This window comes from Diplotaxodon limnothrissa, linkage group LG14 (assembly GCF_057381915.1).
Source record: "Diplotaxodon limnothrissa isolate DT_005_m linkage group LG14, D_limnothrissa_male_GT1.1, whole genome shotgun sequence".
NCBI classification, from domain to species: Eukaryota; Metazoa; Chordata; class Actinopteri; order Cichliformes; family Cichlidae; genus Diplotaxodon; species Diplotaxodon limnothrissa.
This window is the reverse complement of record NC_140609.1, coordinates 25,564,934-25,580,500: the sequence shown is the minus strand read 5'-3', so window position 1 is coordinate 25,580,500 and position 15,567 is coordinate 25,564,934. Positions and strand designations below refer to the sequence as shown.

Genomic DNA, 15,567 nt, shown 5'->3' with positions numbered 1-15,567 from the left:
CCAAAGCCATCCAGTGGATCAGATTGGAGTCTTTCCCAGGCCGATTCTTCGTGTTTGACACCTGGAGAAGCAGAGAAAGCCCGATGTCGTGTTTATCCAGCAGAATCTGAGTCTGAATAAATGCTTCAGCATGTGTTAGAGGAGACTGCATGTCACAGCGCCCTTAAAGGCTGCTCTTGTCTTTGTGCGATTAAAGTAAAGACAGTCTGGCTTTGCATATTTTTAGGAAAAACATCAGACTACTGTACAGTAAACTGACATCCACATAAGGCCAAGAACAACAATGCCACACCAATCCAGAACACAACTGTGTATTGTTTTTGTGTTTAGCAGCAGTCTCAGCTTACATTCACTTGGCAGACACTTTGCTACTTCTTATTTTTTAACTTTCACGCACATCGCAAGAGAACCGGATGTCACTCCACAAATTCCCAATTATGCGATTAAAGTAATCACATTACATGGGAAAAAGCTCACATGAGTAAAAGACCTGATAATAAATACCTTCAAATTACTGCCATTAAAAAAAGAAACAAAAAAACATGTAATAATTCACAGTGCCACCTCTGCTTATATTAATGCAATCGCTGATTATAAGTGCTCCAACAGAGGGTCTTGATTGTTCTAGTGATACAAATACAAATGCATTCCTGCATCCCCTCCCTCTCCCCCCGTCCACACACACACACACACACACACACACACACACACACACACACACACACCACACACACACACACACACACACACACACACACACACACACACAGGGAAAGATGTTTAGGCTAATTTAACTTCCTCTGTTGCATTGATTAGAGTCACTCGCTGGCTTTGATCCAATAATAACCAATCACAGACAATCTCACAGCGCCCCGGCCCCTCAGCTCAGTAAGACACGAATGTGAGCAGCATCGACAATCACCATCTGTGCAGGTGTGTCCAGTCCAGCCTTCGCTACAGATGCAGCTGAACCCTGTTTGGTCTTCCACACAGGTCGCGCCGTTCATACACGGGGAAGACAAGCACGCGTGTTCCACTAAAGGGAGGAAGGAGTGGAGGAAAGTGTAAATGAAAAGCTGGTGCAGTTTTTTTCTCTCATAACGGTTATTAACTTTGACAAGCAATATTGTGGAAAAATGTGAATGGCTTATACAAATATAATATAAACAAACTAGAAAACAAACGTTGAAGTAAGAATGAATTTGTAGAGTCACACGTTACACTGGGGTTAACATGTGTGCATGTAAAGACGACTTATAAGTAGGAATTTTCTAAATAACTCCAACAATTTATGATATTTCCTCCTTGTGCCACTCAGTAGTCTTGGCCATCTCTGTGCATCTCTTACATTTGTGTAAACAAACATTACTGAGAGCACTTTTGCTGTTTGTTGACGTTGACTCACCGATGTCACAGTTGCGTCCTCTGAAGCCTTCCTGGCACTCACACTGATACTCGTTGGGCTCTGTGTTCGTACAGGTCCCGCCGTTTTTACAGGGCTGATGGGTGCCACAGTAGTTTAGATCTGAACCCACAAAAAGCTGCGTTTAGTTTTTAGATTTTAGCTCACAGCAAAAACAAAGTGACATAGGGGCGAATAGAAAAATGAATGAGGATGCCTTAGTCTGACTTTATTTCAGGTAAACATCCAGCGAACACACACACACACACACACACACACACACACACACACACACACACACACACACACACACACACACACACACACACACACACAGACCTGGTGTATCCAGGTCTGTTCTGTGGGCTGACTGTGCAGGCCAGTAGCTGCAGGGCTTGTTCCTCCATTGTCTTTAATCATTTCCTCGGTGCCCAAGGCCTCTTTGTCTCACTGCAGCTCTTTACAGAGCCTTTCTGAATGCGCAGAAACAGCTTAAGACCCCACCTAGTTAAAAGCAGCCAGCCCAGCCCTGCTCACGTTCACCTTACCCAAGGCTATCACCTTTCTCCTGCACAATACGCTGTCCCGTGGGCACTGGTTAGGCTCCCACACTGGGACAGAGGTAGGAGTCATATGCTGGGATAATGCTGGGCGAACTTTGCTACAGTTTGGTGGGAAAATACTGACGCTCGAAATCCTCGGGGACTTTTATCTTATCTTATACAGAAGATCATGCATGGAGAGAAGTGTGAAGAACCACGCCTCACTAAGACTGCACACACAATGCCTCTCTCTTTGTCTCAGAGCCACACAGACAGGATGAGTTATTGGTCAACATACAATACACGGCAGAGCACTTTCATCTTTACGTATGATGTAGTCTTCTACTGTGTTTTTATGTTAAATGAGTCTTTGGAAGCTCTTGTGGACAACAAAGGATCCATCAGTGTGTTGCTGAATCCAAACTCTTGTAAACCTACGAGTTCATATACAGAAAACAATCAAAAATTTAAAAAGGTGACACAGTAAGTATCTTTAGCATGACATAAAGAAATAAGAGAAATAAGATTAATAATTATGAATAATCATGAATTCTGTATAACTGTGCAAAAAGGTCACTGAGTAGAAGTAAAGCTGGACAGCTGAGAGTTAGTCGGCTCGCTTTTTCCAAGAGTTTCTGTCTAAACTTTTACTTGGTTTTAATTTCATAGTGCCTGCTACGCTGTGTGGTTAAATTTACCTAGTGATTGATCACTCTGTGTGTCTACAAGCCAGCGCAGTATCCTAAACACCAACGACTCCAGTTGCATATCTGAGATACTGGAAAAAAAGGGTGGAAACCCCCTCGCTCGCACATAAACACTTTCTTCTTCTCTACTACAGAAAAGGAGTGGGTCACATGTCGGACCTTTATCACACAGCAGTCCTCCCCAGTTGACGTCGCACACACACTGCCAAGGTTCAGTGCAGCTCCCATACACACAGCCTGGGAACGTCATACACTGGTCGCACAGCTGACCCTTCCAGCCATATTGACACCTAAAAGAAAAAGAAGAAGAAAACATGAGCAGAGAGGCAGATTGGAACAACCACGAATCTCATTATCTGTATTATGAAGCTGCTGTTGCTATGATAGTTATAGAAATCCTGGAGGGATGTTTCGATGATGATTTTATTTGCTTCATTAGACTTCTGTGGAAGAAGCTGTTACTTGAAAATGCTGCACAGCACAAATTAAATCCTTACGTGGGAGCTCATTGGTGTGCAGATCAATATGGACTAAAGTGTTGAGCCACTCCTCTTAAACTTTGAGCTCACTGAATTCCAGTGTGTTACTGTAATAGGATGCAGTCGTTGCAACAAGTCAGGTTGTGAAATTTCTTCCCTCCTAGTTGTTCCACGATCAACTGTAAGTGGTATTATTGCAAAGTGGAAGCTTTTAAGGAGCACAGTGACTCAGTCACAAAGTAGAAAGTCACATAAAGTTACAGAGCGGGGTCACCAGCTGTAGAGTCAGTCTACAGCTGGCTCAACAACAGAGCTCCAGACTTTCTCTGGGTGTAAAAACTGAGCACCAGGATCTTCATGGCATAGCCAAGCAGCTCCTGCAGGTGTAATGCAATGTAGGTGGCCCCTTAGGTTTTGTAGATATAGTGTACATTCAGCCCCACTTTACAACTGAAGTTAATTTATCTGTAGAGAGAATAGATCCCTCTAATGTAATAGCTTCACTAAATCTACACCCACAACACTACTGCTGGACTTACAGGGGAACTAAGTTTGTGTATTTACAGCTTGGCTGTTTGTTCCAACCAGAATGCTTTGAACATAAGGTTAGTGTATATTAAAAGAAAAACTCCCATTAATTTGGCTGGCCATTTATGAATGAATGACTGAAGGGTTTGGTTTAAAAAGTTAACCTGCTCATATAAAATCACATTTTTTGTCATCTTCTGGTATTGACTAAAGTTTTCATTACTCAATTTTTATATTGTAACAGTCAAAATAATATTTCATATTTCCAATTTTCTATATCGGTACAAGTATACACTTACTTGCATTCTCCAGGTACATCGCAAGAGCCGTGGGTTTGATGACAGCCCTGCCTGCACACCGCTGCAAAGCCAAAAAAACAAAACACGGTTGGAATCATACCATGACACAATGTTTTTTTATGGAGTAGACGCGTGTATGGCGTCAGAGTATCTGCCACATCATATCAGGGTCAAAAATGCCTTTAATTAACCCTGAAAACGCCCTGAACTTCATTATCAACAGTAACCTGCAGGGGGTAACAGAGCGAGCTTCCTGCCTTCCTGCAGTCCAATCAGTGTCGTGTCGAGGAGGAAGTCAGATGAAGTGAGAAAGGGGTGAGATGGGCAGGGTTGCAGGATGTCCTTAAACTAGCTCTGTGTCCTTCAGGGTTCCCATGGTTTCCACTCTGGCTTCCTCCATTCACTCAGTTCAACCGCTGCAACATGATGGCAGCGCTCCGAGGTCACAGAGTGAGGGCGCTCAGTTGATGAGTCACACAAAATAATCCTCCACACCCTCACCACAGAAGGTAGCCAGCGTGTCTTTGCTGATGGACTGTTTCAGAGAGCAACCGTGTAATGGCCTGAAGTCTTTTTAACACTAAGACAAGCACGTGTGCGGTTATTCCTTATTAATGAGGCCTGTTCTCACCTTGTAGATTGCTATTAAAGCTGTGTGTGAATATTTAGATGACATATCCACAAAACCTTAATCACAATAATAGTTTTAAATAGTTTCAAAGACTAAAGTTAGACAGGAAAACAAAGACGATCTCAAGAAAAATTTGATTAACTTCAGGTTAGGTCAAGAAGGCTCTGTGTTTGTATCTCCTGGCTGGGTGGGACTTTTCTGTGTCAAGATTGCATGAGCTAACCTGTATCTGTGTGGGATTTTTTTTCTTTTTATAAGTCCTGCTAGACTCCAAAGATACGTGTGTTAGATTATTAGTGATTCTGAAGTGGAAGTAAGGGTCTTTGTGACCCTGTGATTAACTGGCAAACCTGCACAGGGTGTGTGTGAGACAGACTCCAATATTTTTAGTTGACTTCTTTGATCTGGGCAGTTTACAAAATATGTTTGTGTGTTGAGGAATCTGAAGGGTTTTTTTTCCCACCAGTACAGGCTTTAGTAGTGTAATCCATCGCAGCAAACATTAAGCCTGGGTTTATTTTTCTAATGCTGTACCCCTGTTACTGGATAACTTAATTGTTACCATTGTTGATGGTAACAGTAATACCTACTTAGTATTTAAGGGAGCATTTTTGGCAAAAACATTGTCTTGTTGAGGATTGAAGGAAGAAAATGATTATGTGTTAATATTTGAATGAGGTAGTGACAAATACTGGATTTTTAAAAACACATACACACACAAACAAATGCACAACTTTGAGGAAACACCAGTGGACTCCTTTGTGTTCCTTTTCTTACCTATTTTGCACTCTGGCCCCGTCCAGCCCTCCATGCAGACCTTGGAGCCGCTTTGGTCGCAGTTGAAGTGGCCGACGAAGTCATTGCGGGCTCGGCAGAACTTGTTGCAGAAGGGTCCGTAGTAGTTGGAGTGACAGCGGAAACGAAGTCGGTACTCCAGGCTGAAAGAGCGTCCGTGGTAACGGTAAGTCTGCCACTGTTCACCGGGGTTCAGCATGGAGGAGAGCAGGATTCGCTCGATCAACTGACCTGAGGGAGGAAGGAAGGAAGAAATACTTTCTTTTGTTTGCTGTTCTGACACTGGGAAATCAAAGGGTGCCAAACATCTGGGGAAGGAGGAACTGTGTCCACATTCAGCAGATAAATCTAAACACTCCTTAACATTATTAGCATCAAAGCTGATATGGCACGAGTTCAATCAAATAGTCGCCTGTTAACACATCGAGCAGTTATGGAGCAACATTACCATCATATGGAGTCTGGCTCTTTTTCCATCACCCACTAAGAAAAATATCTGTTTTTTTAGCTGTTTAATGTGACAAGTTACCCACCAGTGCATCACTAACTTTAGTGCTTGCCATTTTGTGCCGAGCAGGTTGTGTACAGGTGATTTATGAGAGCTATTTCACCAAAAAAACAAAAAAAAAACAACAACAAAAGAAAACCACTGGATGTTGGAATTTGTGGGATTGATAAAAACAATGAGGCTCTAAAATGCTCTGCAGAGCTGTGAGACACCACAAATATCCAAGGGATCATCCCTATGAGGCAGCTCTTTAACATTTGATTAGCTATTGGAGAGGAGGGGGAGATGCAGAGAGAGGACCAGACAAGCCCCAGGGCAACAGCGGGGCAGTGGCTGCTGCTCCTGACCCCGGAGGGGATTTCCCAGAGGCACTGGTATCCCCAAGTCACTTTCATTGCTCTCTGACAGGGTGTTAACAGACACACAGTACTCAGAATAGGTGTGAGTGTGTCTGTGTGTTGTTTCAGTGTATATGCCATGTGTGTATCTATGAGATGCTAGTGAGGATACAGGCAAAGATTGCATGATAGGAGGACAGAACAGGAAGCCTCATTGGAAGTATGTCAGCAGTGAAGAGAGACTGAGTGTACAGAATGTGCGAGTGTGTGCATGTGTGTGTGTGAGAGAGAGATTCTGCCAGAGGCAAACAGAGTCAAAGAGGAAGGGAAGCAGCTATTAGGACACACACATAACAAACTGCCTGATGGAGAGATGAGATCACTGCGGTTTGACCCAAAGGAATGAAAACAGGGATACACAGTGGTTGGTGTGTGTGTGTGTGTGTCTGTGTCTGTGTTTTAGCATAAAAAATGGGATGGGAACAGAGCGGACGTTGAGCGGACTGTTAGCTCGGCCGCTGCTCGATTCCTCTGCCGTCGCCTGTAGTCAAACTCGAGGGCCCCGTTTCACAAACACTCATTATGCTACTGCAGTGCATTGTGGGTTTTTCATTATTTTATGACTCTGGCATGGCCGGGGGTTAATTTCATCATCACCATTTCTCTTCCAGAAAAGAAATAGAAGTAAGCGAATTATCATTCAGCACAGCAGGGAAGGTGTGTAACAGAGCCCAATTTTCGCAGTAACGTGATTAGAGAAGATGGTACAATAATATGTGAGGGGTGTGGAGGACCCCAGGAAGAATAGCCTCTCTGGCTGGTGCTAATGGGCATCCTAAAAAAAGAGAGAGAGCAAGAGACAGAAAGATTGATGGCAGAACAGCTGAAACAAGAAGCCCTGAGCTCTTCCTGAAATCACACTTTATAGAAACATAAGCAGCAGAGAAACAGAGATTGTATCTGCAGGGAGTTTAAAAAAAAAGCTCGTTTTCTTGTCTCTGGAGATTGTCCCCCTACTGTCTTGTATTAGCTGTGAAGTGCTTGCCCTTGACAATGGTGAGAAAACACTGCAGGAGAGAAAACACCTCCCTGTGACTTCATTTTGAATCAATAGCCTTGTGGAAGCCAATAGATCAGCTGAAGGTTTTTTTTTATTTGATGTGCATGGGTTCTCATGACATTTCTATGTTTATTTTCAGTTTTCATTCTAGTATAAACTCCCAGTGAAACTATTCTCACATGGATGGGGGACTAAGTCTAAACATGTGTCTTGAACTTTGGTGACAAGCTGGTCGAGATTATAATGCTTCTAATATTGAATTCCGCTTTCGCAGTTTTGTGGCTGTGGGTGTAACATCAGTACAGCTGAAACACGGGGGAGCACAGCAGCAAGTATGCTGTCAAAATCACCCAATGAATACGGGAGCAGAAGGAGAACATGGGAAAAAAAACATTTTAAGATGATTCATATTTACTGAAACATTTCGCTGAGAAAGTTACAAATGTCCCTGTGGGGTTTTTGTTCTGTGAGGGGGAAGAGATGAACGTAGTTACTATAAGCATTTGGTACAGAAGCCCTGTTTTAAAGCTTCAAATTTAGGATTTTGACAACAGCCATGTTGGTTTTTTTGTGGCAGACAGTGGCAGAAAATGCACGAATGTATGGATGGATGGAATTTGACTCTCCAAAAGTGAAGCGCAGATTTATACAAGTTATTTCCTCAGATTATTTCATTAAAGGCACAAACACGATTAAGAAATCTAGTTCAGTGACTAATTAACGCAAATTGGGAAAAGCAGCAGCCTGTGTCAGCGTCCATCTGTCAGTTAAAGCAGACCTGCTCCTAACTTTAAGCCTTAATTAGTGAGTTATAAACAAACTGCACTGTAACTGTGTTATGAAGGCTGTAGCTTTATTTAAAGCCCCGGAGGTTGATGTTTGGTGCGTACACAAAACATCCAACAGCATGTGAGAAACTGTTTTCTCTGTGCTATTGCCCTGGTGGTAGTAACGCAGTAACAAAGGCACTTTTGCAAAACTTCTGAGCAGGAAAATTTAGTTCAAGAATTAAATAATACATTTTTTGTTGACTAGAAAACCCTTTGAAATCTGGGGAAATGGCAGCACTGCAGAAATTAGATGTTACAAGAACTGCAAGGCCCAAAAGATCAACGCAGGCCTTTTCATTTTTTCTTTATGTACTTAATGACATGTTTATTTTCTGAGTATATTATCCTGTATGTTGTTGTGAAATCGTACTTTGTGTAAACATTCAGTCACTGACTTATGAGTTAAAGCTGATGCAGCCTGGTGTTGCAAAATTTCCAGCCTCCATTAAATTATTGGTTATTACAGAGCGCGTTTACTCATCTTGATGATTGCTCAGGAGGCTGCAGTTTGCTGTTTATTCGATTTTCACTGTTGTAGTGACAGGTGTTTCCATCAGGTCTATATGTCTGTGTCGTGCAATAAAGTTAAATAAAAGACTGTGTCCTTCAAAATAAACATAAAACGGGATAGAGAATATGTAAAACGACTGAAAGAAACTAAATAAAACCAAATAAAGGTGCCAAAACCTGCTGCATATTACCTACTTACTGTGAACTACTGCAGGCATGTATGAAGTTTTATAGTCTGACTGATCTCATTTCATTGCTGTGATACCATCGTGTTTCCTTATCTAAACGGTTACTTGTCAGTATACTCAACAAAAACATAAAGGCCAAAGACCAAAGTTGTAACCAACGGGAATTATCCTTTAACAGATCAAGGTACGCCCCTGCACATTAACACTTAAGCTACATTTTATTTGAAGAAAACTCTGTGAAGGTCACACCGTCTGTGCTCATAGCACATCACATTTTCTTGGTATTTCCAAGAACCGTTTCAGAAGGTACAGTTATGCTCGGTAATCCTTTCTGATTTGCAGCACGGCCCGCTAAGTCCATTCAGACTGCTACCGAACGCCTCTGTTTGGGCTGAGCTAAGCTGTCAGCCTAGTGAACAGCTTTAGGCCCAATGTAAGGGCTGTCAGGAGCTCAGGTGGAAACGGAAGATAATGCAAACAAGATGTAAGAGCGTCGCTGGAGGGCAGAGCGAAGGAGAGACGGAAGGCGAAAGAGAAATGTGAGGTGAAAAGTTTCTCATCCTATCAGCCATGTTCTGGGTAGCACCGAGGTTGAGAGACCGCAGTGCAGTGGTCCCTCAAAGGAAGGATTGTGGCATGACAGGAATGAGGAAGGCACAGAAACATCTGTCTGGCTGTGCTTGTGTGTGTAAATTAAAGGGTCTGGATAAAAGGCCCACTAAACTCGTTAGATCACAGACATTAAGACACAAAGGATATTTTCACATTGTTTCATCATGTCAGACAGCAAACGCTCATAAACAAGCACCCGTGTTGTTTTCCTCTATAAAACTGTTGATTGTTAATATTTAAACTCACAAGTAACTCTTTTCTTGATAAGATAAAGCTGGAAATGCAGTAAAGACGGCTCCATTTTTTAAACGTGTCACTTACCTTCAACACTTTAATGGTGTTTTAAGCGATGACGGTATATCTTACAAAGGCTCTCTAGCTTCAAACCTCAAAACATGACATGTGTGAGGATGAGGGGAATAATAACACCCTCACAACTTTCCTTCTGTTTATTGTTATTTAATTCAGCCCCCCTTTTATTTACATTCCTGACTACACATGAATAAAAAGGAACGCAAGTATGTGCAAACACACCTTCGACTGAACTCGATGTGTCATTGTCATAATCCAGAGCCTCCAACACCAGTGAGAACGACTTCTGTGGGAAAAAAAACACAGAAACAACACAGTCAGTGTGATGACATGCAGAGGGTTTTTAAAAAAAAAAAAAAAAAATTAAATTACACAAAGAAATTGTTCTCTCCTTCCTTCCAGGCTCTTTTCTCAGACTTTCGAACATGTTTTAGCTCACAATTTTCAATTTCAAATTTAATCCAAGAAATTTGTGTCATTTTGGTCTTTATCAGGATTTAGCTTTCACGATTAAACAGTCCTAGAAACAAATGCATCGGTGTAAACATGGGTTTGCTGAGTAGGCTATGAATGCTGAAAAATGGAAAGGATTATTGGCAACCTCAGGCACAAACTCGCTCATTACAAAAACAAGCCTATATACTCTTATCTCATAGTGCAGTAGCAGAGGACTTGAGCATACATGACTTTGGGCTTACAGAGATACACACTCTGGATAGATAACAGGTGCTCTTCCTTGTGTCTTCCCCTTTCCTGATGCATTTATTCGTCCTATAGACCAGCTATGAATAATTCAAACCAACATTACAGTTCTTCTCGCTCCCTTTATGGGTTTCTCTATCTCTGTACATTCACCGGCCGATCCCTCCCTCTGCGAAATGCACCACTGCCTGTCATGCAAATCGCTCCACCATGTGCATTGTGGGTAAGGTTCTTCTAAAGGGTTACATGAATGTGTGGTCACGTCTTTGCTGAGGGACAGCACTGCCCGGGTGGGGAGTGGGAAGTGAGGTGCTGCAGGACAAATGGATGGGAAGCAGGTGATGGGCACCGGAGGTGACCGAGTGAGGGAGAGGTTAAGTGCGGTAGGTCGGCCCAAAAACATCCGAGGCAGATAGAGGCACATTTGAAGAGCAGAGGAGAAGATGAAGGGTTGCAATGAAGGCGCAAAATGTTAGGGGAGCGAAAATTGTGCAGCGGAAAGCACTGAGTCAGGAATTTGTTTCAAGAGGAAGAGCATCCAGTGTGTTTGAGAGGGGAGGAAAAGGTGAACCAAATGATGGTACAGATAGAGAAAAGGACAGAGAAAAGGGGAAGGGAGGATAATTACTTGGGGGATATGTAAAGAAAAGGGCACAGAAAGGTACAGCAGGGGAAAAACGCCACTGTGGTAGAATAATTATAATTTGTAGGCGTCCTGGAGTTTCTCTGATTCAGATATACGCCCGGAGGAAGATGGAAGAAAGGTCAGAGGGAGGTGAAACCAAACGGATGATGATACAAGAGAGATGATTAAAGGAGAAGACAAAAGAACTGATGTGATATGATAAGAAATGGTAGTTGAGTAAGTGGGTGAACTCCCACACACTATACTTGGATGTCGTGGCGCTAATGAGATGTGCTGGGCTGCAGAGGGCTCACGGGCAGTTCATTAAGCCTGGGAGATAGTGGGTAACCCACAGATGGACCAGCAGGACTCATTAGGCTTTGGCTTAAAACTCTCACCTGAAGCAATGTTTGGTATTCATGAATTACAGCTCACAGCTACACTGTTGGATCTTGAGACGACTTTTTATGAAATTAATTCCATACAAGATCCGTGCTGGAAGAATGAATCACATCCTCAGTTTAAGTGAAATACCGTTACAGTTGTGTACTTTTTCCACAACTAGATATCCTGCACACACACACACACACACACACACACACACACACAGTTTTATCAGCAAATGGTGCTTAAAATATTAACAATAAAAGTATCCATTCCACAGCGAAATTTCTCTTATTATGTTATTATGTGTTTTTATATGACATTATTGGAGTGTTTATACCGAGCCAGCAATGTGTAAGAGCCAAGGCTCCAGCAACAATCATTTAAATTCATTTATATTACGGGGTTTCAGTGACAGAGTGCCAGTTCAGGGAGCTATCTTATAACTCACAGCTGCACAGGGAAAAGGCATTCATTAAATACATCTGGTTATTGTTTGTTATATGTCTGTTCAGAGGACCGTGCTTTATGTCAGTCCTTTCTGGGCCAGTTGTGTTAATCACCTATAAGGGGGCTTTTGCCTTTCTTGCTGTAGCTGTAAAGGTGAGACGGGTTTATTCTGCTATGATGGCTAAAACAGAAGAGCTGAAACCGATGAAAATGCTTCCTTTATCTCATTCAGTTTGAATAAAAGGAAAAAACAAAGTCATGTTTTCTTTCCCTGTTTAAATAGTGTAGTCAAGTCTATCACAGTGGTTAGCACCACTACATAACAGTAAGAAGGTCCTGGGTTCAAATCCTCAATCTATCTGAAGCCTCTCTGTGTGGAGTTTGTATGTCCTCTCCCACCTGCACAGGCACACTCTGGGTACTACAGCTTGGATGGAATCTCTTTGGGATTTAAAATAGACGCATTTTCTGTATATGGTAACAAGTATTGTTTGCACTTTATGGGCATGCGTGTTTTTGTGGTCACACTCTGTGTGGAACAAACTACTATCAAAGCAGCAACCTACAGGACTGAAAAATGAAGCCAGCCAGGAAGTGCCAAAAACTGCAGTTCCGTTATTGGCCACTGGAGGCAGGTGCCAAAAGTGCATCAGTCCCCATTGACTCTGATGTTAAAAAGTCCAACTTTACAGCACAATAATGTTTACAAACAGGTACATCTTCTTGAACTTATTTGAAACAACAACAACAACAACAACAAAAAATTAATGTGGCTTCCTATGTGGTGCAGCCTGTCCAAGGAATTTGTGCTTCAGTCTTTGTATAGAAACACTATTTTCATTTTTTCAAAGTGGTGAATACTTTTGTTTTGGTTTTGAACTGTTGTGGGTAATTTTCACACAATCTCTTGGTCACCCTTTGCAGGTTATAGTAATTATTTTTATTTATTTATTTATTTATTTATTTATTTATTTTATTTAAAAACAAAAACAAATTATAGCCTACATAAAGATCAATTATGGCAGCATGAAGCTAATGAACTACCTCAAAACTTAATATTCAAGTGAAACTAAGCAAATGCACTTGGTTGCTCTTCAGCACTGCCCAGAAGATAAGGTTGACACATCTTTGCAGCAGCAGTTTGATAAAAAAAAATGATGCTGGAGGTGGAGCTTTGAGACTAGGAAGACAACTGTGATGAACTGTCCACTCCTATAAAATGCACTGGTAGCGTTTTCACACACCCCCTCAGCCTTATCATCTTTACAATCACCCTCCCTCCTCCCTCACCCTTCCTTCCATGCACTTTTTTTTGCCAACACTCTCGCTCCAACGCTATGACAAAAACTTATTCACTTGCCTGCAAAGCACACACCCTCACCTCCCACAATTGCATGCATCCAAACTTATAATCCAGGCTCTGATAAAGGAAGGGTGTATCTGCACTGAGGTCTGTTGTTCTTTATGGCAGCCAGCAAGGGTCAAACTAACCATGGTTGCCAAGTTAAAGTCACAACAGCTAAAACAATTGTGTCCGTAGGGATTCATATTATCACAGCAATATAAACTTCCTAACTGTCTTTCCAAAACATGCACAGTCACGCCACAGAAACTTGGTGAAGATGTCGCAAAGACTAAAGCTGTTAGGGGCCAGGATCGAGAAAAGTAACCTCCTACCCCAACAAAAAAAAAACCAAAAACACAAACAACACAAACAAAAGTGATATTTTTATTTTATCCCTACACAAACAACCTTTTAATATAATGTTTGTGCGGCCTGTGGTGATTATGACCAAAGTGATGATAGCAGGAACTGGCAAATGGACAAGATGTGTGTGTGTGTGTGTTTAGAAACAGGAAAAGAAAAACATGTTCCATTTCAAAGTGTCTGTTGTCCTGAGACCAACATTACCATGATTTATATGATTTATATATGATATAACATGTTTATGATGTAACACAGGCGAAATCAATCAAGCAAAGAAAATCCACAAACAACGACAACAACACCAAAGAAACCCACAGCTAAACAAAGAAGCCTCATGTTAGGACCTACAAGTGACTTTTCAAATCAACCTCCTGGAGTCTTCAGGAAAAGCTGCATATTTATGATGATGATAAAATGCATATAAGCATATCAGGTTAACAAGATAAAGAAGCAAGATAAGGAACCAAGCAAACAGCTTTTTTTTCAGTGTTATGGAGGTGATTCACTTCTTAGTGAGTCTTGTCTTGCCTACATCGCACAAGCTAGCGCGACCATTTCTGATTTCCCTGAGAAAATTCCAGGGTGATGATGCATGTCTTAACAGAAAAACTGCCAGATTTTAGCTCTACCATTATTTGTTTGCTATTAAAAAATGTTTTGCTCATGATGGTGTGATTTCTTTGGAATATCACAATAAACTTATATAAACACACACACACACACACACACTGTCTTTAAGACCAGTCATCTGATGTGACACTATACTGTAGTGTTGCAGTATAATGTACACCTCATATATGGAAATCTGTGATACAAGCTTTAACCCTCTACTTTTGTTTCAAGCTAATTCATGCTCACATTATTTGATGCTGAACTTCAGCTACACTCTTGAAATTCCATATGCCTGAAATCAAGGCAGCAGGTATTTGGCCTGTGAATGATATACCTGAAGAAATTATAGATATAGATTGATATAGACATATCTATTTGAAAATGACTCTAGAGAAAATTCTGTTTAAGAAAAGCTTGAAAAGGCACCTGACTTTACCACAAGAGCATAGTTTTTTATAAACAAACTAATAACAGTAGAGTGCTAAAATTTCACAGTTTTCCTGTTAAGATGTATATGGGGCGATCGTGGCTCAAGAGTTGGGAGTTTGCCTTGTAATCGGAAGGTCCTTAGGGACTAGCAAAGCGCTATACAAATACAGGCCATTTACCATTTATATCATCACCCTGGAATTTTCTCAGAAAAATCAGAGATTCTCAGGCTTTTGAGATGTGGACAGTTGATAGGAATGACTCAAAACACATGAAATTAGGCATTTGGAAAATAATGACACCATTCCTGAATGAGTCATCTGCTCTCACAACAGTAAGAGAGCTTAACAATTTTAAAATTACAGGCGGTAAAATCACAGTACTAGATTTTAACCTTCCCAAATAGAGAGCGTAATCCTAGCTATGGTGGTCACTGTAGGACAAATAACTTTGGCCATCATTCATTGGAGAGTGTAGACTGTCACTCCGCTGTTAACCTTATCTATAAATATCCATGTCTTTACTCTGGAGAAGGCTGAAAAACTATGTGAAAGAATTCCAGTACAAGTCAGTGATGCTAATTTCTGTCCAATGACAGGGATACTGAAGTGAGTTGTTGAGCACTCCTGTTTGATTCTCTGTTAGCCTCTGTTAGGGGCTGTTTTTACTGCTGTTAACTTCTGTTAGCGACAGTTTTTGTCACTATTAGCTTCTTTGTAGCTGCTGTTAGTCTCTGTTAGTCTCTGTTAGCCTCTCTTTGCTGTTTTGCCACTATTATATGTTGTTAGCCTCTGTTAACCACTGATTTTGCCACCACTAGCTACTGTTAGCCTCTGTTAGCTGCTATAAAGAGGCATTAGTAAAACTTTATTTGAAGTGGATCTAGCATTGTCAAACTGCTTATCAGATAGAAAGT

The 15,567-nt window shown here is 41.4% G+C and overlaps 1 protein-coding gene across 2 annotated transcripts in view; it reads right to left on the bottom strand.

Moving 5' to 3' along the window:
• LOC146618924 (uncharacterized) overlaps positions 1-15,567 on the bottom strand; it is a 56,851-nt gene that overhangs the window by 11,393 nt on the left and 29,891 nt on the right. For both annotated transcript variants that reach the window (XM_085371692.1, XM_085371691.1), the window contains exons 3-8: positions 9,964-10,027; positions 5,366-5,614; positions 3,958-4,018; positions 2,811-2,941; positions 1,406-1,525; positions 923-1,036 (exon numbers count right to left, since the gene is read on the bottom strand). In XM_085371692.1, the coding sequence (XP_085227818.1) occupies positions 923-1,036; positions 1,406-1,525; positions 2,811-2,941; positions 3,958-4,018; positions 5,366-5,614; positions 9,964-10,027 (739 nt within the window). The remainder of the gene's footprint in view (positions 1-922; positions 1,037-1,405; positions 1,526-2,810; positions 2,942-3,957; positions 4,019-5,365; positions 5,615-9,963; positions 10,028-15,567) is intronic.